Below are 27,665 nucleotides of genomic sequence, written 5' to 3'. Positions count from 1 at the left end.
TTCCCACAAGGTTTAGGAGTGTGTTGATGTAAATTTATGACCATTTTTCCAGAAGTGCATTTTTGAGGTTACACACTGATGATGTCCAAGTAAGCCTGGCTCTCAGTCTCCACTTAAATTCATCCAAAAGTGTTCTATAGGGTTGAGGTCAGGATTGTGCCAGCTTGTCAAGTTCATCCACATCAAACTCTCTCATCCAGTTCTTTATGAACCTTGATTGATGCATAGTCATGTTGGAACAGGATGGGGCCATCTCCAAACTGTTCCCACAAAGTTGTAAATGTCCAAAATATTAGTCCTTGAGCGCCAATAAAAGGAACTCTGAATGCTTTTTCGAAGATTTTGGACAGTCAAACAGTTTGGGGATTACCCCTTCCTGTCCCAACACATCTGTACACCTGTGCAAGGTCCATAAAGACATAGATGAGAGAATTTGGTATGGATGAACTTGACCTCAACCCAATACCACACCTTTGGGTTGATTTTGAGTGGACAGTGAGCCAGGCCTTCTCGTTCAACATCAGTGTGTGACCTCACAAATATGCTCCTGGAAGAAAATTCCTCTAAACTCACTGCTAAACCTTGTTGAAAGCCTTCCCACAAGAGTTGAAGCTGTTATAGCTGCACAGGGTAGACCAACATCATAATAAAGCATAAGGATTTAGAATGGGATATCACATAAAATCCCATGTTAGTCAAGGCAGGTGAGCGAATACTTTGGCAATATCGTGTATGTGTTAATAATCAAAATTATGTGTACTTGGCAGATTTCACCTATTGCAGGGGTGGTCTGGAACATCACCCCTGCGATAAATTAGGGATTACTGTAGTGCTATTTCAGTTCATTGAAATGATGAATAATCATTTTAAATACAAGTGTTGATACAAGTTACGAGCTTAGTCACTCAACTGAATAAGTAAAACTCGTAAGTCAAGGTTTACTGTAGGTTTGTCCTACTCTTTCTTTCCCAGCCTCGCTCCTTTGTAGCCCTAGCAGAGGTATCTCTGTCAATAAGGCGGCGGGAACTAATGGTAGGATTAGTCCTCATGCTGACAGCCCACATCACTGAGCAGACAAATGGCTACTGTGAACGGAGGCACAAGTTAAAACGCATTCGCACATACTCATGCACATAAACACAAGTGAAAACCTGTTAAAATGACCGATCCTGCTTGCACTCCGATGCGTTGTAAGTGATATCTTAATGGAGTTCACAAGCAGTGTATTGATGTTTAAGAGTGCTCTCATTTACTGAATTACTCAGTACCTGAGATGCCATCGTCTAAAAATCCTCTTTCCCCGTAGTTACTCTAGCTCCAATTTATTTTTAAACCTCACTTATTTTAGTAATACATTTTACAGGCAATGTTTTAACTGTCATACAAGTATAAAGAAACGTTAACCACTGTATAATAAAACTATACAGTATTTAAACTACATTACTTATCTTAAGATGCCTGACAGACACATAATGGACAGTAATGGATAGTAAAACTGTGCAGTTTGTTGGCAAGCTTCTTGAGTCATTAGCCATTATGCTTTCAGCTACATATTATTTATATCAGCCATACTTTCTTTGTCTTCCCAGCGTTTGCTTGTTCATTTTAGAATAGCTTTAAAATGTTCCCACTAAGGGCACTCCCTTTGTCTGCTTTTTCTCCGTATTCATGTTGTGCTAAGTTTTCCAAACGGGCTATCACGGTATCCAAATGGGCGGTGGGGGGCACAGGGCTCAAAGACCCTTTTTTGGCCCCGGATTACCACGGATGCCAGTACGTTACCTCACGTCCAGATGGGGTCCCTTATGAAACTTAGGCCATGTTCAAGAAAACTAGCTGAAGTAAAGATACAGCAGTCTTTGTGTGGCATCATGCATGATGGTGGTTTGCACACTGTGGTACAGTAAAAGGGCCCAAGCCCTGCAACGAATAGTGAAAAATCTGTGTTTTTCCAGCAAAGAGCTGGGGATAGGTTTCACAGAAACAAATGCGAATCGGGGAATTTGTGAATAGTGGACCGCAAAATGTAGGAACTTCATTTAGTGTGTTTTATAATGAAAAAGCATAGCGAGTCTTTTACTTTTGTTTTTTAAGCAAAGATCTCTTGTTTGTCTCTTTCTATCTTGCCTCCTCAGACGGACATCCTGGTGTTGAGTTGTGATGTGATAACAGATGTGGCGCTTCACGAGGTGGTTGATCTGTTTAGGGCCCATGATGCAACACTGGCAATGCTAATGAGCAAAGCCCATGAATTCACAGAGACCATTCCAGGCCAAAAGGGCAAGAAGAAAACTGGTAAATAAAAAGCATACCACCCTCTACATGTTACATTTTGTAGATTTATACGTTAGCTGAAATCACTTTATATAGTTACGTTCTATTATGAAAATGTCATTGAATGTTCTATTTGTTTCTCTGCAGCTGAGCAACGAGATTTTGTAGGCGTGGACCAGTCAGGCAAAAGGATCTTGTTCATGGCCAATGAGGTGGATTTGGAGGATGGGCTATCAATTAGGAAGTCCATCTTGACCAAGTAAGCATCTCAATATTGTAAATTTTAATACTGGAATTTCCCTTGAGATGATCAAATAGCTTAATTTGTCCTGTTTATGCAGTGTAAACGTATAGCCTACACACTGTACATTACTGCATTCCACTTCATTAGGAGTCCAGATGTTTTGTGTTTTAATCAGGGTTTCTGTAGCTGGTGTGTGGGATATTTGTTACAGGAAGAGAACGTGAGGTAGGTTTTCATTTCCTCATCCTAAAATGCACGTATGTGCGAGAGCGGCGTTGTGGGAGCTTGTAAATACTTCATGGAGCCAAAGCCACTGTAAATTCTGGAAAATGAGAGGAGGGTCCAGAGCAGCTGCTTGCAAGCGTCCTTGCACAGAGAAGTCTTTAGTCACTGTACTCAGGCACACACACACGCACACGCATATTTTGATCTTATACACAGTCTTAGTGGATAAATGCTTCCGAACCACACATGAATGCACCCTTGACAACATTGTGCTGGAAACTGATAGGAAGGGCATTCTTTTGTGATGTTATCACAATGTGTGTGAGCCCACCGCTAAACATTTCTGGCTTCTATTCCACGTTTTCAAGGCTCTAATCTATTATACATAAATTAGAAGAGCAATGTATAAAACTAAAACAGTGCAAAGTATTTCTATGTCAGAAAATCAGAGACTAATTTCCGGAGTTTAGGATTTCTACAAGCCACTCGTGGGTAGTTTAAGTGTAGCGGCACTGTTTTACACATCAGTTTTCTTCCTGCCACTGGTCCCATCAAAAGCACGCACACGCTTTTTATCATCTGTTTTTTTCTTCTTCTTTTTTATGTGCTCGATGAACGTTTGTTTGTCCACCATTTGTACTGTTTATTAGCCAATCATTAAATGTATTGATTGATGATTGGCGGGTCGAGGGATTAATGATCAAATTAGATTTAAAAAAATTAATTGCTCTGTTTACTTGAATTTTTTTAAGCTCTATGATCATTTCAAGAATCAATTACTTATCAACAATTGTTTTTTAACAAATAAACAAATGCTAAAAAAATAACACATATCATGTTGTACTTTAGACAGTGACCAAGTTGAGATTGAAACAACATCAGTGAAACAGTATACCAATTAATACATATTTAACAGGTAATTTGTTTTACTTAAAGACCCTGCAAATTGAATTCAGATATATATTTTTTTAAATACATGATACATGTTTGAAGATAATTGCTGAAAACATCCAAAGACTGAGAACTACGTAGTACAGTGGAAACTCGATTTAACAGACCCTGATTTAACGGACTTGGAAAATAGTGTCCACTCAAAATCACCTCTCCTACGCACCAGTGAGGTAAGTTTGGATAAACTTTAAAACTCTTCAAACAATGTAAAGCTTTTTAATGCTTATTTACAATAATTTTGTATTCTACTGGGTGTATTTAGGCCACAAAAAAGCACAAAATAATAATTTTGCACTGTATTGGGTGTTTTAGGCAACTACAAAAGTACTTCAACGGACTGTCGGATTTAACGGACAAACCCCCAGCCCCGGCCGTCCGTCCGATAAATTAAGGTCCCACTGTACTTAATTGTAGAGATGAAGCATTAAACAGCTTTTCACCATTTCGGTTTTCCTGATTTTTCTGTGGCTCAACGGCGCCACGTGATGTACTTTGGAGTTCGGCATGAGTACCCTCCTCCTCCGTATAATAAATTAAGGGCCTTCATTCGCATCAGCAGTTATCTGGCACAATTGCGACATTCAGTTAGCTAACTAGCTAGGCCTAAGCCACAAAAATGCATGTTCTCTTCAGGTCCACTGGTGTGACTGCTTTGGAGCACCTTGTTGTCAGTCATGAATGTTCGCATGTCACCCAGTGAAAGAGGGGAAAAAGTGAGGAGGGGTGGAAAAATAAAAGTCTGACTTGACAGCCAGCGTGTGGACTGGGCTGCCATGTCCGCTTTATAGCGGCTCGTTGTTGGCTGTGAATGCATGCACGTCACAGAAAGAAGGTGGCAGAGCGAGGGGGAAAAGAAAATGTCCGACTTGACAGCCAGCATGTGGACAGGGGCTTCACGCTTGTGTGGCTAGATGAATTGGCATCCATTTTTCCTGGTCTTGGTATTGGTGTTTGATTGACATTCGACAGTTGAGCGAGGTGTGGTTTCAGCACATTCTGTAGACGCACACTCGGCATTTGAGAGGCAAGAAAAGACCTTGATTTTTCATTATTTTGAAGCCTTATTTTATATACTTGGGGGGGGGGGGATTAGCATTAAAATTTGTCAGGGTTGTTAACGACACTGTTCTCTGTGATATGTCAAATCTAGAAGACATTCATTTTCAATTTCCAGGGTCTTTAATGCTCCAAGTTTGTGCTTGTAATTCAGCCTTTTTTCCCTCTTCTCTTCTGAGGCATTTTTGTTCACATTCTTGGGGGAAAAAAACTATACAATTACACTCAAAACTATGATATTGTTGATAACAAATCTCTCTTTCTTTGGTTGGTGGTAAACTTTATTTATCAAGTGCATAATCTGCTTTGATGTCTAATTACCCTCTGAAGTCATTCCTTTGTCTTATCTCATGAGTGCAACTCATGTTTTAAGTGGTTAGTTGGGAGTTAAGCTGTTTAGTTGATGTTTATGAGCATCATTGCAGTGACCTTTAAAGATTTTGTACTGACAGCCTTATTTGCAAGTGTTTCAAATGATGACACAAAAACTCAATCAGCTCACATGCTGCACTTTCCAATAAACAGGCAGGGCGATATTGCGTCAATGCAATAACTTTGTATGTGCACCATGTAAAATGAGTTATTATGTTGTGTCTGTAGAGTCACACCTTCTTAAAGTGTTCTGTGAAATTGTAATTATTTTCAGTTTTGTTTTCGTGTGTTTAAATATGTATTTTTTTCATTGAATGAAATCATGAAATTGAATGATTTCGTATTTAGGAGGCTTGATTGCTAAAATCTTGAGAGTTAGGAAACATGTAAGCCTGGCTGCCAGTTCTTATTTTTCTCACTTGGCCCTGAACCTTTTTATACATGTTTATTTCATTATGTTACACAGGCAAGGATCAAGCTCAGTTTCCGGATCATCAGTACGCCAGACTATCCTTGTTCCACCAGCAGTGGACCATGTGTGGGTTTAAGCTGCTTCAGATATGAGACAAAATAAAATGCATTAGACTATCTCGGCATTAGGGGAATCACAGGCATTTTTATTTTGCAGGCTATACCGAAAATCCTAAATAAGCCCCTTAGCCATGTTGGCTCAGCTGAGGAAACCTGACTAATGAGGGTATTAGCAGTCATTCTGCAACGTCTGACTCACCATGCAGTGCTCCTTACAACTAAACATTCATCGTGCCGCCTGTTTTAGAGCGAGCTGTGGCTCCTCTCTCCTGCTGAGGATTGTGGAAGAACTTTAGTAGTTGTCATTAGTCCAAGAATTGTCATGCTTGTCTGCCGAGGAACAAAATACCTGCTTCTTCCCAACAGCAACTTCTGCCGCCTTTAATGTGACCACAAGACGTGGCTGCTTGTGATACAGTGAAAAATTGCTGTTCATCGTTCACGCTGCGGTTACTGTATATTGTGGATTTTTAAGCGATCACTTTTTATAATGGTTTTTACAGTATGCAGGCAAGTCTGAATTTAGATTTGTGCGCCTTCAGTATACTACAGTACCATCTTATGCAGCAACATGACTTGGCAGCATTGAGGGCTACTGGAAGAGATGCAGCGTAATTAGAAGAAACAAGAAGAGACAGAAAAGGTCCCCAACTAAGCTCCATTTCCAGTGATAGTTCTTCTTCCAACAGAGCAGAGACAATACATGCCTCTGAGTATTGTTGTATGCTCTGTTTGTATCTTTGCTAATTTCCATTAGCCCTTCCATAGCCTTTCATATACTGTTGTTGTGCAATGTTGCATTAAGCTAGCGGACTTCTATTAGACAAAATGATAGGGTTTGGCTTAACATTTTGGTGTCTAAATATATAATGTTGAATTCTATTTTTTTTTTCCTGTCAGTTTTACAGTAAACTTCAGCAGGCAGTGAAAAATAAACAGCATGAAGCAAGCCTGCTTTGCCTCTTAGTTGAAGAACTGTGTGAGCGAGTCTTCTTTTCATTTCCAAAGTATCTATATGATAGTCTCCCATTTCTTGACAGTGAGAGAGTCAGAACAGGTGCTAAGAAATATTTTTAAACGTGTGTTGTAATAAGTTTACGTGTTAAGTCAACAATTTTATCGCAAATGTTCACCTATCACGGGTGACTCTGGAATCTATGCCCAATGATAAACTGGGGTCAGTGTATTTTCCCTTTTTTACTGTCAGTGTTTGACTGCCGTGATCACATTCTATCAACCAAAGCTTGTTTGGAGCTTGATTCCACTCACTTCTTCTGGGTGGTAAAATAAGGAGTTGAACTTTTGTTCACGTCCATTTCATGTGCTGTTCGTGCTGTTTTGAAAACACCTGTTCTTTGGTATCATCCTCCCGCTTTCTCTTACCTGTCTGATGAACAGCAATGTCACAAATGGAGATTCCAATTTCCAAAGAAGCCCACAACACACCTGCGTAATATCTTATGAATAAATACATTGAAAACACCCACAGAGCAGGTCTGTGTGTGTGCACTCACATGTGGTTTTATGCTTTCGAAAGTAGCGTCACTCAGAGGAACACACACAGTTTGATTGATGGCATTTGGTTGTAAAATGTGTGTGACGAAGCGATCCTCCTGAGTCACACTTGTCAGACTGCTTGGAGGTTTTGTTTCCATAATCAATGCTAATTTTCGTGGAGAAGATATGATGAAGTTGTTCTTATTCCATTCAACCAGTTAAACTTCCTCAATGATAATATTCCCTCAGAAATTGCATGCGAATGAATGACGGATACTGTTGCTTAACCAAAATCCCAAGAAAGAAATTAATGAAGCTCAATAAAGCTGCTTAAGCCATTACAGAGTATCATAGCAATCTGTGTATATATTGCCCCCTAGATGTGAGAAGTAGTATGCCATTAGCTTACTCATCCCAAAATAGCAGAACATTTACTTTGAATTTAATGAATGATGGCGCTGCAATTAAAAAAAAAAGCATGAAAATGCCCAAAAAATTTGGTAAACTTTCATATTAACATTAAAGTAATGGCTCGTTTTTTAACCATTCAAACACAAACTTGGGATGGCATTCAACTAACTTTCTTTGATAGACGACAGTCAAAATTAACAATTACTTTATTATTATTTTTTAAAATATAAACACACTAGAGTCTCCGGCATGAGTCTCCCCTCCCCCACTATATAAGAACTCGAGCGCCTTCGTTTACACTGGTGGGATTATCTGGTGCAATTGTAAGTTATTTATTTGTACTGGGTCCATTTCTACCACTCGGGCATTCAATTAGCTAGCTACCTATGCCTACACCCCAACCCTGGATGCCACAATTTACAGAACAGCTCAGTGTCGTTATTAAATTCTTTAGACCCGCAGAACTGTTAGCTCATGAGCTAGCTGGTGGCTATTACCTCTTGTCGTGACGTAGAAAGCACGGTGGGATATATTCCAGCCAACTATGTTATAAGCAGATATATTTTCACGGCTAGATGAAGTAGCATTTATTTTTCAGTGGGGTGTGGTTTCACGCATTCACCAGACACACCCATGGTGTTTGAGAGCGGAAAGCTGGATTTTTCACAATATTGAAACCTCTTTTTTTTTTTTTTTTTTTTTTTTCAATTGAAATTTGGTAGAGTTTTTAACAAAACTCTTCTCTCTGGTCTGTTAAACTTGAAAGAATTTATTTTCACTTTAGAATGACGTTGATTAATTAATTGACTGTTACTCTTCTGCTCTTCCCTTGAGTGAATGCTTGTGATATTTATTTGTTTAGTATGTTAATCAATGTAGTATGTTAATTCAATCCAGGCCTATATTTTTTACTTCTTCAGCACAAATAGTTGCAGACCTTCTGTCATAATTAGTAGTAATGCTCAGATCTCAAGACAACCAGTCAGACTTGCGGATATGGTGCATCAGTCATTTTCAAGTGTCGGGACTTGCCAGAAATTCTTTGGTTCTTTTTTGGAAATGGAAATCAAGGTTTTCGTGTCAAAACTTCACTGTGAACAGCTTTTTATTTTGTCAAAGCTCCATGATTGTTCTGTGGTAATGAGACGCAGTCCTTTCAAATCAATAGCTTCCAACCAAAAAGAATCTAAATAACTAAAAATAGTGTGTGTTGGAAAATGTTTAACGGTGGTCTATGCGTATTACATAGTAAAAGTTTGGCGTCGTCTGTTTTTTGGGGAGGGGAGCTTTTTTTTTACGATCTAATAATTGAAAGGGCGGTGAAAGAGTAGTACACGTAGGGCATAAAGGGGTGAGGGTAGATTTGTTTATTGAAGCGTGGAGGATGACTTGGTCTTCTTTGGCTCTCGCTTCATAAATGTCACATGTGTTTGTGTACAACCCCCCCCCACTGGCATAAACCTGTCTCTCCCCGGCCACTGCCTCTTGGGAACGACCTTTACGGTAGCCGACGCAGGACAACACACAGATATGATCACCCTCTTGACTTTAATGTCTGTCTCTAGCTGATGTCTGGCTTGCATCATCTAAGCCATCCTAATGTGACAGGGTTTGTAGTAAATGAGGAGGAACCATCAAATGTGTGCAGCAAGAGTGTAGATGTGTCCTCATGGTAACCACATAAGCAATTCTGAGGAAATTGAGGAAATGGTTTTAATCTCTTTTTCAATTCAGCAGCCTCAGTGAAAGATACCTACTACAGACAGAGCACAGCTTTCCTTTTGAAAACATGCTAAGCATTTTTATGCTAGGGATGGACATTTGACCAAAATTCTTTTAATTCGATTACTGAGCAATCAAATTTTAGTTTTGAATATTTGTGTAGTTTTTCTATGTATATACAGTGTTGTGAAAAAGTATTGGCCCCTTTCTCAAATTCTTATATTATAAGGTCATCAAACAAATGTAAATGTGAGACAAAATAACCCGAGTGAACTTAAAATGCTATTTTTAAATGGTGATTTCATTTATTAAGGAAAACTATTAAAAGTTACCTGGCCCTGTGTGAAAAAGTATTTACCCGCCTTGTTAAATTGTGAATTAATTGTGGCTAATCACAATTTTTGGTTAATTTTCACTGAGCACACATACCCAAGCCTGATTACCTCCAGACCTGTTTAATCAAGAAATCACTTAAACAGAACTTGCCCTCACAAAATAGTCGTACAAACGACTATTGACACAAACAAAATGACACAATCCAAAGAAAGTCCAGAACAGTTGAGAAATAAAATTACTTGACTTCTATCAGTCTAGAAAGGGTTACAAAAGCCATTACTAAAGCTTTAGGATTCCACTGAACCATAGGGAAGGCCATTATCCTCACATGGAGAAAACATGGAGCAGTGGTGAACCTTCCCAGGAGTGGCCGGCCTACAAAAATTACCCCAAGAGAACAGCAATGACTCATCCAGGAGGCCACAAAGGAATTCAGGACAACCTCTAAAGAACTGCAGGCCTCCCTTGCCTTAGTTAAGGTCAATGTTCATGACACAATAATAAGGAAGAGACTGGGCAAAAATGGCATCCATGGCAGAGTTCCAAGGCGAAAACCACTTGTGTCCAAAAATAACATAAAAGCTCATCTTACTTTTGCAAAAAAAACATCAGCATGATTCCCAAGACTTTTGGGAGATTATTATACGGACTGATGAGATAAAAGTCGAGCTTTTTGGAAGGTGTGTCTCGTTACTTCTGGCGTAAATGTAGCACAGCATTTCAGGAAAGGAACATCGTACTAACAGTCAAACATGGTGGTGGTAGTGTGATGATCTTGGGCTGCTTAGCTCATTCAGGACCTGGACAACTTGCTGTGATTGATGGAACCATGTATTCTGCTCTTTAACAGAAAGTCCTAAAGGAGAATGTTCAGCCATCAGTTTGTGAACTCAAGCTGAAGCACACTTGGGTTCTACAGCAGGCTAATGATCTAGAACATACCAGCAAGTCAACTTCAGAATGCCTTAAAACAACAAAATGAAGGTTTGGGAGTGGCCTAATGAAAGTCCAGACTTGAATCTGATTGAAATGCAGTAGCATGATCTTTAAGGGGCCCTTCATGCTCGAAAACCCTCCATTTTTGGTGAATTCAAACAATTCTGCAAGGAAGAGTGGGCCAAAATATTTCCGAAGAGATGTGAAAGACTCATCACCAGTTATAGATAATCCTTGATTTCAGTTGTTGCTGCTGAGGATGGCCCAACCAGTTATTAGGTTTAGTGGGCCATTACTTTTTCACACAGGGCCAAGTAAATTTGAATAGTTTAGTTTTTTCCGCGATTCAAAATGTAAATCGCCGGTGCACGGTGACGCAGTGTCGCAAATGTAACAGCCAATCGATAATGCACACAAAGTAGTGTTTTAAGCGTTTCAACAAACTAGTGGAGACTGATTCAGTAGCACCTCTGCTGGTTGTCGTCAAGTTGTGCACTCTGTTTTCCTCACTCGCTTCAAGACGTGATCGAATCAGCCATCAATTCCACAAAATCGACATAATTCTTCACCATCAATTAATCAAATAAGCGATTATGCCCATGCCTGTCTGTACAGTCTCTCTCTCTCTCTCTCTCCCTCTCTCTGCAGACATCCAAGGATGTTCATCAAAACAGGCCTGGTGGACGCTCACCTTTACTGTATGAAAAAAGCAGTGGTGGAATTTCTGACGGACAACAAGTGAGTTCATCCATTTCTGAAATCAATAAATCAGAAGCATGATGTACCCTTGTGTATTCTTGAATTTTCTTCCTGAACAATCGAAAATGATCAATGTTGGACTTAACTGGCATGCAAAACACTGTCCAGACACGAGCGCTCATTCACTGCTTAATCTGTAGCAAATGTTAAAGAGGGTTACATAGTGTGTGAGGCTTTCAAAGGTCCTGTTAGCAGTGTATTCTACCAAGGTGTTAATTTGTTTTACAATGTGTCACAGAGGCAGGCTGTAAGGCCTTTAGCCTCTGAAGTGGAGGGGTGTCACCTGGCCGCCCACAGCTCCACGCCAGTGGCTAGACCGCCCCGAAATAAGGAACGATTTGGCGCTCCGTCTTGGAAATATGCATTCACGAGGTGTCATTATTGAACTAAAATCAACCACCGTTTTATTTTACTTCACTGTATCGTGTGTGACTGATGATGATAATGAAACGGTCTTTATTTGTAGCCGGTTTTTGTGTCAAAACTGTTCAAATAATAGGTTGTTGTTTCTGGATGTTGTTCAAATTTCATAATTGGCCCAACGACAATTCAGTTTAGTGATTTCCAAAGAGAATGTGTTGCTTTAAAGTTGGAAATTTAGAAAAATAACAACAGCATTTGATAGCTTGCAAGTCTCGGCATTTACCAGAAATTGTTACGCTGCTTGTAGTCACAGCAAACATCAGTCGAGGAATTCATCCTTTGACTGCTTGGCCAAAAGACACAAGGGCAATGAAATTCCAACAGACAAACATTTTTCGCACCAGCTTCATGAAAGAAAATCTGCCTCTTTCGATCCACTACCGTTCCAACACTAACCTCACGTGGCCAAGTAATTTAAATAAACCAATAATTTGCCAGGTTTCACATCTTTATATGCAGTCACTATATATCTTTTTATTTGACTCTCTCGGCTCGGCTCGTTCTCCCTTTCTCTTCTCTCCACGTTCCTCCTCCCTTTTCCCCAGAAGACATGGACACAGTAACTGTTGTTTTTCTCCTGTCATTCACATGGAAATTCTAATCTCACCCTTTAAAAGAAAGTAAGGGAGAGGGTGAATGGGGTGCAGGGTGTTGGAGAGAAACACTGAGCACAGCAAAGTTCTGTGCATAGAGGATTTAAAAAAAAATACCTCCGTGAGTCATCTCAACCTGCTCATAAAGTCATCACAAAGTCACTGACAGATTATTCATATTTTATTTGTAAAAAAATATGCTCTAAAGCAGCGATGTATTTTAAATGTTGATCTGCAATACTTGTACAAACCTTGCAGCCCTCTAAATGTGGATGTTTATATTAAAGATGATGTTACATTGCAGTAATGCACTTAAAAGTTAATTTAACTTCACAAAGAGCAAAAACATTTTAAAATGACTTTTTCCGAGACTAGATCTCATAATTCTAATGATGGTAAAATAGTGGTATTCCTGCTTTACGTTATTGCTAATCTTGCGCGCCTCCTCTTGACTGCAGATCGATTTCATCAGTCCGTGGTGAGCTAGTGCCATATTTGGTGCGCAAGCAGTTTTCCAAAGCAAGGAGCAGTCCAAAACTTAAAGATGACACTGATGAACAGAGCCAGAACAAGAGTGACAGCTCCACAAACAATGGTATTTGTCATGCGCACACAAAGATCACTGTTTCCTATTAATACAACTCCATTTGCTCTGAATGAACACTGGATTAAATTGGTTGTACTTTATTAACAGATGTTTGAAATGAATTGTGCATACGAAGTATTGTTTGGATTTATGAGCATGTTAATAGAACTGATCAAATCTGTCTTGTTACGATATTTCATCATGTAGTGGCTGGGGTCGTTTATTTTAATTATATAAATGAAAAAATACAGAATCTAAATGAGCTTCTTTTTTCACCATTAAAAATGCTGCTTAATTCCAGTTAAAGTATACAGTATAAAGTGTTTCCCATAGGACTGGAATCTATTTGTAGTGGTGGGTAACCGCCACAAAACTCGTTGAAGCCTGGAAATATTGGAGGCAAATTCCTCTTCACACTGGTAGACTCTTTCACGTGTTTCTTAAATGTCTAAACTTCCATTTAAATATTCCTGCGGTCCTGACTGTGTTGTGTCTCCAGGCATTGCCTTTTCGTAATTACCTTTAAATATTTTTCAATATTGATCTACGTGAATGAGTGAACATCCATGTCAGAGTTAATAACTAACGAGCAGAACCGCTGATGCACAGCGCCGCCCAACAGGCTTACAAAGACAACGTGAGTTCATGTCTATGTACATGTTTAGCTTCTGGCTATGTTAATAGAGAAACAGCTTCATATAACATGGTAAATTTGAGGTGTTCGAACCTCTGGACTTGTCACATATGCGTACGAGAGGTCTGTATTTACCTTCGTGTCGTCACCTTCCCGTTGCTTCCGCTGGAACCTCTTATTCTCTGGTGGAACAAGCAAGCCACGTGTATCCTTGTTTTTCTGGCAAAGGCGATGCATACCACCACCTAACGTACCGCAAAAATGTTTCAGTAGCGGCCAAGATTTGTTAGAGAAATGCAGAGAAACACAGTATTTTGAATTTGAAGCGAGCGCCTCGGAATATATTAGAAAGCAACTCTCTAGAAAGATGCCCTATGCACATAGTTTAGGGTCATCTTGGAGCAGCGTTGCAAAATTGTGCCAGTTTAAAAAAGTGCCAGTTTAAAAAAGGTTTATGGCACTGCTCCAATGGGTAATACAGTTTACTCTATCTATGGCAAGTTTCTCAAATCAGGATCTGTTCTTGACAAATTTCAAAGGCCTACTAGAGCAGGTGTTTGTGCATAGCCAGGAAAAAGTACACGGAGAGCTGCACTGGAACTCTGCATCAACAAAAGCTTTATTCGGCGGATGCTTCTGAGTGATAAAGCTTGATCATACTGAGGTTTCAAGCGGATGAATATGATGTACAAGATAGCACTTTCTTTTTTCCCCCCATATGGTCCATTTAAAATTTAGTTTTGATTTCTACCGTAGCCTATTTTTACAGCAAACTAATTAGTCCTGAATGAATTTTGCTGCCTGTTGGTCGCTGCAAAGTTTTTTTTTCAAGGAGTAGCAACCACTACTTTGTTGATCAAACTGTTCAATCCAGCAAAATATTTGTGTAGCATTTCAAGTTGTATCACTAACGGCTGCTTCTCCTCCTCTCCTCCCAGAGCTTCTCATCTCATCACGTGACGATCCTCTCCTCCAGCTGGCCCAGGAGCGCTCCTGCTGGAATGACCATCACGGGGACATGAGCGAGGCGTACCACGGGGGTAAGCTCCGCTGCTACGTACACATCATGGACCAGGGCCTCTGCTACCGCGTCAACACGCTCGCCGCTTACATAGAGGCGAACCGCCTGGTAAGCTGCAGGCGCTCAGAAAAGATAAAAATGTCACATGTTCTTAATTAATTCCACTCACATTTTTTCTGTCCTTATGCAAGGTTCCCAAGCTTTTGTTTGAAGAGCCAGCAGTCCACCCATCTGCCGTCATTTCAGACAGATGTCAGGTTTGTGTCAGTGGTTGTTTCAACATTTTGTCTCGTGTTTCCTGGTCAATTGGGGTTGTGCTAATTGTCCTCAGATGGTCAGATGAGCTCAGAGTTTATATTACTTTGATGAGAATCACACGTGTGTGCGCGTGCGTGCGCGCGTGCGTGTGTGTGTGTGAGTGACTCTGAGTAATGTCTCTGTCTACTGTCATCTGCTCAGATGGGATCCGACAGCATGATTGGGGCCCTGTGTCAGATCGCAGATAAAACTTCAATAAAGAGGTCCACTATCGGAAGCTCCACCACTGTTAAGGAGAAGGTCAGGGTGACGAACTCCATCATCATGCATGGGGTTACCATTGAAGAGGGGTGAGAACGCACACAGACACACATTCTCATTCTTGACTTTGAAGTGATCATATAATACACATTGAGAAAGAATTCTGCCTTCAAGACATGTTTATGGTTTAGGTCTTAATTGTAACCTCAATGGCTGTGCAAGATTCAGTTACTTTGCTTAATAATGATTTCAGTTTTTTGTTCTTGCCGAGACACTGTGAACACCCGAAACCTCTAATTAGTTTGCCGTTATTTTCCATGTGTGGCATTTTTGTCCCTGTAGCTACCACTCCCACTGTTTAAAGTCGAATTATTTCAAGCATAAATGCATACCAGCATTATGGTTGATACCTTTGAGGATTGTGTCGAGTAGAGCTATGTTTGAATCAGTGGTGATTCAAAATGACTTCAGCATTTTGGTTGAGACCTTTGAGAATTGTGTCGAGTAGACCTATGTTTGAATCAGTGGTGATTCAAAATGACCTGCGAATTTGTTTGAAAAAAACTAATCCTTAATCATAAATTCCACTTTCGAACCAAAACGAATCAAAGAATAACATATGACCCATTGCAATGCTGTGAAGCCGCATTTACCTACAGTGTTTATGGTCGCCACTATTTTGACTTACTGCGCATGCGCAGTTGTACAGTAGCTACAGTCGCCGATCACATGGATCACCGAGCTGTCTTCCCCGAGACTCTGCGGAACGACGCGTCCGATGGCCATGCCTGAGGAGCAGCACGGATGTTCATGGCAGAATGCGAACACAGCAGATGAATTGGATAAGACAGCTAGCCAGATGCTGCTAAGTAGCATCTTAGGTAACTAGCTTTCTTCCAAGCCAGCCACTGTGGATTTACGCATTTTACGCCACTGAGACCGGTGCGAAACAAAGTAAGCCATTTTAAACCAGCCAAAATGGATCTTTTCTGGTGTTGTGACAAAATCTGCGACAAAGAAAAACCTGCGACCAGGACATGACCACAGGGCTAAAGATCATTTTCAAATAATCAAATGTAACTTTTTGTTGGACAATGACATCTTTATTTTGCAACAGTACAAAGAGTAACGATTCGCTTGTGATTAGCTCGACATTCGTTACTGTCAATCCAAATAGAGAATGTGATTTTAAACGGCAAGGCTGGGCCCGAGTATCAAGGTAAATATTTTATTCTTGTAGCATTACCTCTTTTTCCCTATAATATTCTAACTTACTCATGAAAAATTGTCTTATCTCCTTTTTCTGGCATTTAGCAAATACAAATAATTGTAGTAATCTTAATTCACATACAACAGGACCTGTTTAGCCTGATGTAATGTCAGACAGTGAGGGAAAAAAGTGTATTTCTTTTTATATAATGGATGTAAACTTCAGGTTTCAACTGTAGCCTACCATTCAGTGTGAAGAATTAACTGTTTTGAATTCCAATACGGACAAATGGTGTCTGCTGATGTGTGTGTGTGTGTGTGTGTGTGTGTGTTTGTGTTTTAAGTCAGATGCTTTATAAATGGGAGATGTCACAGGTTTTGTCTTCCACGCTCCGCGGGGTCGAGCAAGGCGCGCTGGGCCCACAATGGGCCCATTGGTGTGCGACCAGCCAGAGGCCAGCTCCAAACAAACACCAAGCCGCTGAAGTGAAGCACACAACATCCCAATATCTCATTTGACCACTAATTTACTTGGTCACACCGGGATTCCCACTGCTTATGGAATTTGCAGAACACTATGAACCCTTGTTATTCCACACAGTAAAATCCTGCGCTATTTAGGCAATGAGGGAGTAGAAGTTTGCCAACCACACGTGAAAACACATTTGGTTTCGAGATGTTGTTTTTCTGTAATTGCATGCACATCTTCACATCAAAGTACATTACTCTGTATATTTATATACAATTTTATCATTATGTAACATTCCAACTTTATTTTCATAACATTTACACTTGCAATATTGCAACTTTGTTGTAACGTTACAACTTCATCATCCTAAAATCATTCCTTTTTTCTTGCACATTACAGCTTTCCTCCCATAATTTTTTTTCCTTTCCATTAATACAATACTCATTGTTTCCTGAAAAAATATTGGGAATATCTGCAAGATTACACAGTTTTTTTCTCATGTTAAATATTTTTTGGGTAACATTAGGACTTTATTTTCATACCATTTACGCTCGTAATATTACAGCTTTATTGTAACATTCCGATTTTTTTCTAATAACATTAGTTCTTTTTTCACACATCATTACAACTTTCATTCCATTCATTCATTCATTCATTCATTCATTCATTCATCTTCCGTTCTGCTTATCCTCACTAGGGCCGCAGGCGTGCTGGAGCTTATCCCAGCTATTGCCGGGCGAGAGGCGGGGTACACCCGGAACTGGTCGCCAGCCAATCGCAGGGCATATAGAAACAAACAACCATTCACACTCACATTCACACCTATGGGCAATTTAGAGTTGTCGATCAATCTACCATGCACGTTTTTGGGAGGTGGGAGGAAACCGGAGTACCCGGAGAAAACCCACGCAGGGGAGAACATGCAAACTCCACACAGTTGGGGCCGGGATTCGAACCCCGGTCCTCAGAACTGTGAGGCAGATGTGTTAACCAGTCGCTCACCGTGCCACCACTTTCATTCCATAATTGTGCTTTTTTTTTTTTTTTTATTTGCACTAATAATCATCATTCACTGAAAGTATTTGGGAAAATGCCTGAATATTATGACGTTTTTATTATACATTTATTCATGAAACATTGACTTTTTTTAATTACGATTTTTTTTCTTTTTGATTTTATTTTATTTGAATTTAACTGTTAACAAAAATGGGGGGGGAATCCTTGCTCTTCACCTTTTTTTCAAAATTGAATGGGCTCTTTTTTGCCCCACAAAGTTTCGGTTCAGTAGTTTTTGCATTATCTTGATCGCAAACAACCAAGTACAACTAAACCTTCTTTGGCGAGATAATGAGTGAATCAAAAAACCCTGGGATCATCTGTGATGCTGCACATATTTCACTGATGTCATCATGACGCCGAGTCACTCATTCGTGCAGCTGCAACAAGAAAGCGCTTGCATTCAAAGAAGCAGAAGCTACTGTACAATTTTAACATAGATTAATCAGCTCTCCGGTCTGGCAGAAAGAGATTCAAGTCTAGATCTTTAATGCACTTATTCAAAGGGGCCGCTTATTTTCTTACTCTCTTCTCTCCACCGAAGCCTCAACGCTATCTCCCCTCCTTTCCCGCCGTCTCTCCGCAGCGCTGCTTAAAACCTCTCAAGGACCGCAGCCAGCCAGCGTGGGGACCCTCATCATGGCCACGTAGTCGCATGCACAAAGGCATGAAAGAACGAGAGTGAGAGGGAGATGGCGAAAGGGGGCAAGCAAGCTCGACTTCAGGGAGAAAATTGCAATTCTTTCCTTTCTTTCATTGGGCACATAAGAAGGAAGGAGAAAGAGGGAAAGAAAGAAAGAGCCAGTATGAGCGGATTAGCAGACCCTGGCCATGTCAGCGAAACCCCTCGCATTTCTGGTTTCTTTGTTTGGAGCTGACCAGAGCTTGTTGACAAAGCGCTGCGTGTTTGGGAAGGGGGATACTAGGGGTCAACTTTACAGGGGGGTGGGACAGGAGGTGGGGGTTGCTGGGTGTGTGTGTGAGAGAGACAGAGGATGATGGGGTGGTCATGGCAAGGAGGAGCCCTGGTGTTAGTAATTAGTGGTGTTTCAGCTTTGAAACTTCTTTGGTGGTCTCTCGCTCTCACTCTCTCGCTAATGTTACAATACTGGGATTCTTGTAATCTCCCATCACCAACTACCACCACCACCTCCGTGGCAGTCACTTAAACACACAGACACACACACTAACACACACGCCGTCTTCCACTCTTTCCTGGCTTAACCACCTGAATAAAACGGCCAATACAAACCTGTCTGTTTGGGAGCTACAGAAGGCCAAGTGTGTGTGCGTCACTGCCTGGGCAAGACCAACATGTGTTCACCACTGGTCTCCCCAAGCTACTGAAGCACGCACACACACATTCTCCATCCCACACATTTCACACACACATACACAGCCTCCATGTTTAGCCAAGACAAGACTGTCTGTGTGTCCTCTCCAAAAAATTTTATGGCAGTGGTTGGGGTGAAGGTGAGAACGCACGGTGGGTTGGCAGCACTAGCTCAGGTGGGAGCTACAGCCTCCGTGATGTCCTAAAACACGCCAACGCATGTGCCCAGCATTGTTTTTCTTTAATATAAATGCTAATGTTGTGTCGTTAGGATGTTTGATATTGAACATTTCAGAGCAGGTGGACGGTGCAAACAGGCCTAACATTTCGCTCACGTCCGGCGTGGCACGACATCAGTGGCTGAGGCGGGTGGAAAACTGTGGTCGCACTGGGCCGCTCCCAGTATGAATGCTTGTAACTGTGTACGTGGGCGCGTGCACACACGTTTTTGAGGAATTAACAAGATCAGATCTTCCGCAGACGCTTTAAAGAGTAAAGTGGGAAAATCATGTTTTTGACATAACTGAACCCACCTGAATGAAACTCTTTTTAACTCGGGGATTTGCAGTGACTGGACTCAACATTCTTTATCGACTATGGAATTAATGGGTTGAGTCATTGCTCTCTGATTGTTCTGAACTCCTGTTTACTTGCCAGTGCTATATGGAGCAGTATAATGCTTGCAGTCAAGTAGTGCCCTCCATTTCTCGCGCTTGACAGCAATTAAACCCCAATCAATTCCACACAGTGAACTAAATTCTTAAACAGTTGGTGTAACTTCTGTGTACGGGCATAATAATTGATTAATTACATTGGTGCCTTGAGATACGGCTTCCCAGACTTCCATGGTTTTTGATACACAAACCAAGATTTGTTTTGACTTGCCTGCAAAAATTTTAGATGCAAGCGCTGTATGGGCAGTAAACTCACCTCACTTCACAAGAAGCAGCAGTTTGGTAGATCGTAAACAAATCTTCAAAAAAATTAGAGGCTTAAAGCTGTTTAATGCCACTTCTCGTTGTTTACTGTCCCACTAAACAAATGACAAAGATAAACACGTGTATTAAAAAACAACCACATCTTTGCCTTCCGCTAACTTAATGCTAACACACAATGTAAAATGACATGGAGGGGCTAACAAATACCATCTATAGTTGTGGTGTTATAACCCTTTAAGCAACAGCTATTTGAAAACAAATGCTGCAGCAACACAGACCGTCAGTATACACCTCACCAAGGAGGGATCCTAATCAGATGCCCGAGCCACCTCATCTGGCTCCTCTCAATGTGGAGGAGCAGCGGCTCTACTCTGAACCCCTCCCGGATGAGCGAGCTTCTCACTGTATCTCTAAGGGAGAGCCCGTACACCCTGTGGAGGAAACTAATTTCGGCCGCTTGTATCAGGGATCTTGTTCTTTCAGTCATGACCCACAGCTCGTGACCAATAGGTGAGGGTAGGAAATTGAGAGCTTCGCCTTTTCGGCTTAGCTCCTTCTTCACCACAGCGGACCAATAAAAGGTTTGCATCACTGCAGACGCTGCACTGATCCGCCTGTCGATCTCCCGGTCCATTCTTCCCTCACTCGTGGACAAGAAGGCGCCAAGATACTTGAACTCCTCGACTTGGGGCAGGATCTCATCCCCGACCTGGAGAGGGCACACCACCCTTTTCCGACTGAGGAACATGGTCTCAGATTTGGAGGTGGAGATTTTCTTCCGAACTGCTTCACACTCGACAGCCATTCAGCATCCAGAGCCTCTAGGGACTCCCGGCAAATCTCATCCACCCCCAGGGCCTTGCCACCGAAGAGCTTTTTAACCACCCCGGTAACCTCAACCACAGAGAAGGGAGAGCCCGCCTCAGAGATCCCAGACTTTGCTTCCTCATGGGAAGGCGTGTAGGTAGAATTGAGGAGGTCTTCGAACTATTCTCTCCGCCGAATCACAGCGCTCCATCCCCACTATACACAGTGTTTATGGTGCACTGCTTCCCCCTCCTGAGACGCCGGATGTTGGACCAGAATTTCCTCGAATCCGTCCAGAAGTCGTTCTCCATGGCCTCACCGAACTCCTCCCACGCCCACGTTTTTGCCTAAGCGGCCACCAAAGCTGCATTCCGCTTGGCCAGACGGTACCCATCAGCTGCCTAAGGAGTCCCACAAGCCAAAAATGCCCGATAGGACTTCTTCAGCTTGAAGGCATCCCTCACCACTGGTGTCCATCAACGGGTTCGGGGCTTGCGGCCACGACAGGCACTGACCACCTTACGGCCACAGCTCCGGTCGGTCCCTCAGCAATGGAGGCGTAGAACACAGCCCACAGAGTTAAAACTCCTTCTGACAGGAGATTCTGCCTACGTTCCCAGCAGACCCTCACAATATGTTTGGGCCTGCCAGGTCGGACCGGCATCTAACCCCACCATCGCAGCCAACACACCACCAAGGAGTGATCAGTTGACAGCTCGGCCCCTCTCTTCACCCGAGTATCCAAGACATGCAGCCACTAGTCCGATGACATGACCACAAAGTTGATCATCGAACTGCGGCCTTATGGTTGAACATGGTGTTCATTATGGACAATCCGTGATGAGTACAGAAATCCATTAACAGAACTCCGCTCGGGTTCTGACGAGGGAGCCGTTCCTCCTAATCACGCCCTTCCAGGTCTCACTGTCATTGCCTACGTGAGCATTGAAGTCCCCCAGCAGAACGATGAAGTTGCCAGCGTGAGCGCTCTCCAGCACCCCCTCCAAGGCCTCCAAAAAGGGTGGGTTACTCCAAACTGCTGCTTGGTACATAAGCATAAGCAACAGTCAGGACCCCTCCCCCCCACCCGTAGGCGGAAGGAGGCTACCCTGTCGTCCACCGGTGTGAACCCCACTGTACAGGTGCCGAGCCGGGGGGTAATGAGGATACCCACACCTGCTTGGCACCTCTCACCATAGGCAACTACGGAGTGGAAGAGAGTCCATCCCCTCTTGAGAGGACTGGTACCAGAGCCCAAGCTGTGTGCGGAGGCAAGCCCGACTATGTCAAGTCGGAAGTTCTCGACCTCACACACCAGCTTGGGCTCCCTCCCTGCCAGAGAAATGACATTCCACGTCCCTGGAGCCAGCTTCTGTTGCCGGTGATCGGACCGCCAAGGTCCCTGCCTTCGTCAACCACCCAGCTCACACTTCACCCAACCCCTATGGCCCCTCCCGCAGATGGTGAGCCCATGGGAAGGAGGACCCACGTTACCCTTTCAGGCTGTGCCTGGCCGGGCCTCATGGGTGCAGACCTGGCCACCAGCCGCTCGTCTTCGAGCCCCACCTCCAGGCCTGGCTCCAGAGGGGGCCCCGGTGACCCGCGTCCGAGCAACGGAAAACGTAATACCATCAATTTACTCATCATAGGGGGTCTTTTAGCAGTGCTTTGTCTGGTCCCTCACTTAGGACCTGTTTGCCATGGGTGACCCTGCCAGGGGCATAAAGCCCCAGATAACTGAGCTCCTAGGATCATTGGGGCACACAAACCCCCTCCACCACAATAAGATGATGGCTCAAGGAGGGGATTATATTATTACGTATACTTATATTGTTATACAAGGATTATAGAGTGCTATTTTCCTGGGCTGCACTGGATTCATTGCATTTCAACGAGGAAAGATGTTTTGCGATACAAGTGTTTAGTTATGAGTGTGGTCATGGATGGAATTAAACTCGTATCAAGGCACCACTGTATTAGATTAATCAGAATAAGTGGTAAAAAAAAAGATGGATGGATGGATGGAATAAATGGGCTGTATTGATTTCAAAAGCACACAGCTCAGTGATATTCCGCTTTTACCAAAACAATAAGTAAAAAAATTGACATGGACGTTTTAAATGCTGTTTTACAGGTGCAACATCCAGGGCAGCGTGATCTGCAGCAACGCCGTCATCGGCCGAGGCTCGGACCTCAAATACTGCCTGGTGGGAAGCGGACAGCAAATCGAACCCGCGGGTGAGCACCCAATGCACACAGTAAAAACACGAGATCTGCTATTTTTTGTTCATGCAACGTTTTGAATTTTCGAATAAAAAATTTTTCATGCCTCAATATTCAATACTTAAAACGGATAGTTCATGTTTTACAAGGATTGAGAAAAATAAATATTACCATCCTTCATACTCAAGCTGTAGTAAATGGTGCAAAAATACCACAAAATGTGACTGAAGGAATTTAAAGTTCAGTTTTCTCTCTCAACCAAAATATATGTGTGGGGGTATCTGGTGGAAAGTTGGCCAATGAAGAATTTTTTTCCCCCTGTATGATCAAGTGATTGGATTTTTTTTTCATTTTCTTAATCCTCTTGTAGCCAAAGCTATATGGGAGTATGTGTGTGTGCGTACATGAATGTTAGTGAATGTGTGTGTGTGCGTGTGTGTGTGCGTGCGTGTCCATGCGTGCGTGCGTGTGTCACATTGATGGAGAGGTTAGAGAGCAGGGCCAGAACAGGACCACCCGGAATTCAACAGCAGCGCCCTCCAGCCACGTCCAGCACACACATGCACGTTTAGAGAAAGAGACGCACGCTCGGGCCGCCGAACCGCCTAATTGAGTGAACAATAGAGCGCTTCAAGAAACTCCACTTTGAGTCTTGCTTTAGTTTTAGTCTTCACTCTTCAGCTAAATTTAATCTAGTTTTTTTTCAACTTGTAGGAAACGACAATGAAACTCACTAAATTTATCAACAGCAATTCACGAATTTGGTCTTTCTTCTGAACCTTTTTACCTGATTGTTTTTTTAATTTTATTTCCAAATCCCGGAAATTCCTCCAAATAAGCATTCTTCAGTCTCTGGTCATGTTGTGTTCTTAAAAAGAAACAAACACTAGTATATTCAATATTAATTACTAAAATATAAAATTTCTAATCGACTTGGATCCAACCGGGATATTGTTGTTTGTCCTTAATCCACCAAAAAACATCTTAATTCAGTGCAAAAATGTTATCTTCTGCTTCATCAAATATATAATGGTCAAACTCCTTGACATGCTAGGGCGTACCGTCTAACTTTACTTTCATCTTCTTGATATGCACAATAAAATTTAGAAGTGCGATATTGTGACAAATTAAGCTAAATGTTACACACTTTCATTTCAGATTGTATTATAGTTATCGTCTGTCTTCAGTGAATGTCTCATTGTTTTAGAGATCATTGTGCTAAAAAGGTTGGTTCCCTTTGGGTCTTTATAGTAGAGCATCTGCCGAGTGTAACAAATCAGATTGTGTGTGTTTTGGCAGAGTTGCGACTAATGGCAAAGCACATGGTCGCTAACATGATATCATTCAATGCTTGAAACCTGCTTGCATAATTGTAGTGCGAAAGCTGCCTGGCCAAGGTTCTGTCAGACAAAGACAAAGCTTCAGAATGGCAGTGTATTTGATGAGATATTTGTTTTTGTTGCATCAAGACGGCGCACTGGTGTAAGTCTAATCATTTTACACACACGTTTTGTGAAAGTCAACTGAGAAGAGCCTCTCTATTATCTTATTTATTATTAGTGTTGCAAACTTTATTTCGGAAGCAAAACAAAAATGTAGGAAGGAAGGCAGGGTGATAGGTTTGAAGGAAGGTTAACAGGATATAAGGAACGGAAGGCATAATGAACGTGGTAGGTAAGAAAAAAGGCAGGACGGTGGGTTGGTAGAACGGACTGTAAGTTAGAAGGAAGGGAAGACATGATAGAAGTGTGGTAGGTAAGAAGGAAGGCAAGATAGTAGGTCAGTAGTAAGGAAGGGAAGGCAGGATGGAAGTGTGGTAGAGCAGTTGCTGGGACTCAAGGAAAGCGGTGATGCAAGCTGGTAGGTACAATAGGGAAGACATGTAGGTTTAAAGGAAGAGAACCCAGGATGAAAGACTGGTAGGTCAGTTGGTGGGATGGAAAAAAGAAGGAAGACAAGCTGGTTGTACTTTGGGTGTATGTTGATGTGGACAGGATCAGAGGTTCACGGAATAAGGAACAGAGAAAGAAGTAAAAAGGAAGGACAAATTGATAGTAGTGTGAAAGGAAGTTAGATGGACAAGAAAAAAGGGGTAGCCAGATGGTAGGCAGTATGGAATTAGAGGAGAATAGTAGGTTGAGAAGAGGAATGGCTGGTAGAAACTGCTTTATTTATTCATAGATAATTGAATTCATTAACATAATAGAAAAGGTAAGCGGTTAACGTAGCAGCAGTGTAGCTGGATAGGTGAAGGGCTGCTGAAGGCATTACACTATCATGACTTCTAAAGCTGTGAGGAGGCAAGGACCACCCAGACTGTCCGCCACACACACACACACAATCACACGGCTGTCAGGTGTTGATTAGTCCATAGACACTGTACCTCTGTGCTGTGTGCTTTGAAAACACAAACAGTGGGTGTGTTTTGTATAATTCTACGTTGCCAGTAATATCCGTCAGTAAGCTGTCAGTCTTGCTGTGTTTTGTGTCTCAGTATGGGATCATCCATTCCAACTCTACTGTATAAAACAATATGAGCAACAATAAGCCACAAGACAACACTGATTTAGTTCTGATTAAGCTCTGAAATATAAACAACCTTGTGAGGCAAGTGACCGGATACAGATCCGAGCCAGATACAAGCAGTCGTTCATCTGAATTTTGCTTTGACTTGTATGGTAGCAGTGAAGTCAACTCATCTTCAAGCCGTTTATTGCCACTCCCAGTTGAAGTTTACTGTCAAACTAAACGAAACAAAGAGAATTCCACGTTGTGTATTTCAGCCAACCACATAGCTTTGCCTCAAGTCCGCTGAGCCCAGTGATTCTCAACCAGTGTGCCGGGGGCACATTAGTTTGCCGTGAGAGTTCTTCAGGTGTGCCGTGGGAAATTATAAAATTTGAAGTAATTGCTAAAAAAAAAAAAATTATTTACAAGAGATAATGTATCTTTTTTCATCTATTTATGCCAGTGAGGCATAGTGACGAATAAATGCTCTTTTATTTGATGGCAGGAAGTATATACAGTGGTTATCCACTTTTTGTGACATTTTTGTTTGTTGGTGTGCCGTGAGATTTTTGAATTGTAAAATATGTGCCTTGCCTCCATAAAGGTTTGAAATCACTGGCTTATCCTAATGCTGATAAACACTGCAAAATGCCATAGATGGGCTACAAAATAGCATATATTAACCCCTTTGAGTTACTAATGTGGTCACGGAACAAATTAAAATCATATCTCAAGGCACCAGTGTACAGTAAAACAATAAAACAATGTAAAGAAATACAATTATTTTATAGTGTAATTCCTTTCCCTACTGTAGTAGTTGTGTTGAATGTGTGCCTTTAGGGGCGTGGCCTTCACTCAAGCTGCGGCGTATCTGAAACTTAGCCGTAACTACAATTTTTGTTTGTAACCAAAGCAAAAAATGGTCCAAATGACGTCTTGTAACTCGAAAAACTCTTAAGTAGTGGTGTGTGTCAAAGTATAAATGTATATAGGTTACAGACAACTCATTGCAATAAATTGAGCAGCCTTAGTCCAGGTGTCCCACGCCCCATTTGTCTTCTTATCCACACAGCTGAGGAAAAACGCATTTGTGAAGAGATTCCTACACACTAGAAGCCACTTGGCGTAAATGGAACATTATTCTCGTTCACCGTTTGCTTTGGATCGGTCCAGATGTTGGGGCTTGGAGTGCTCGGATGGAGGCGTGTATAGCGGCTGCAGGCAGACGTACTTTCAGGCATCATCTGTTTCCTTTGTGAGGTTCAGGTAGCAGGCAGCATGAGCTAAGTCTTGCCACTCTGCATCTGCTCCTGGGACTCATCTAAGATGCATTTAAAAGCATCGGAAACTACTAAGTAGGCTTTGTTTTGCATTGATTTCAGTATGATTTGAAAAAGGTGTCAAGCCTAAAACCTATCTTGTTATGTTAGCATTCGCTTCGGTGTTAACTGTACTGTTCTGTATGTGTGGTGTTTGTACAAGCTTTTCTGCACACTACAAAGATCAGAATGTAGTTTTTAATAGGTTATTACACAGATGATTTGTTTTCGCGTTGACTTCTTTTGCTTCTGCTGCTTGCTTAACAAATCGTTAGCCTAATAGTGTAAATAATTTATTTACAATAAATAATGTATATCTTTGTTTCTCTATTGATGCCAGTGAGGCATAGTGACAGACACAAATGAATGGTCTTCTATTAGATGGCAGGATGTAAATACAGTAATTAATGTATCCACCTTTTGTGACATTTTTGTTTGTTGGTGTGCTGTGAGATTTTTCAATTGTAAAATGATTCTTGGCTCCATAAAGGTTGGAAATCACTGCTCCAGTCAGATCGTGTATTCTAATCAGTCAGGTCAAACCAACATTACAACATGACAGACATAACTTCCATCCATCCATCCATTTTCTGAGCCGCTTCTCCTCACGGGGGTCGCGGGCGTGCTGGAGCCTATCCCAGCTATCATCGGGCAGGAGGCGGGGTACACCCTGAACAGGTTGCCAGCCAATCGCAGGGTACATACAAACAAAC

General features: G+C 41.8%; 1 protein-coding gene across 1 annotated transcript in view; it reads left to right on the top strand.

Moving 5' to 3' along the window:
• The window catches only part of eif2b3 (eukaryotic translation initiation factor 2B, subunit 3 gamma), a 40,706-nt gene that overhangs the window by 10,666 nt on the left and 2,375 nt on the right, over positions 1-27,665 (top strand). The window contains exons 4-11 of the mRNA XM_061796678.1: positions 2,136-2,295; positions 2,422-2,533; positions 11,204-11,293; positions 12,789-12,925; positions 14,489-14,679; positions 14,763-14,828; positions 15,031-15,179; positions 23,037-23,140. Coding sequence (XP_061652662.1) covers positions 2,136-2,295; positions 2,422-2,533; positions 11,204-11,293; positions 12,789-12,925; positions 14,489-14,679; positions 14,763-14,828; positions 15,031-15,179; positions 23,037-23,140 — 1,009 coding nt within the window. The remainder of the gene's footprint in view (positions 1-2,135; positions 2,296-2,421; positions 2,534-11,203; positions 11,294-12,788; positions 12,926-14,488; positions 14,680-14,762; positions 14,829-15,030; positions 15,180-23,036; positions 23,141-27,665) is intronic.

The sequence above is a fragment of the Phyllopteryx taeniolatus genome, chromosome 14 (assembly GCF_024500385.1).
Source record: "Phyllopteryx taeniolatus isolate TA_2022b chromosome 14, UOR_Ptae_1.2, whole genome shotgun sequence".
NCBI lineage: Eukaryota > Metazoa > Chordata > Actinopteri > Syngnathiformes > Syngnathidae > Phyllopteryx > Phyllopteryx taeniolatus.
The sequence above is the reverse complement of the archived record's forward strand: the minus strand, read 5'-3'. Positions and strand labels throughout refer to the sequence as shown.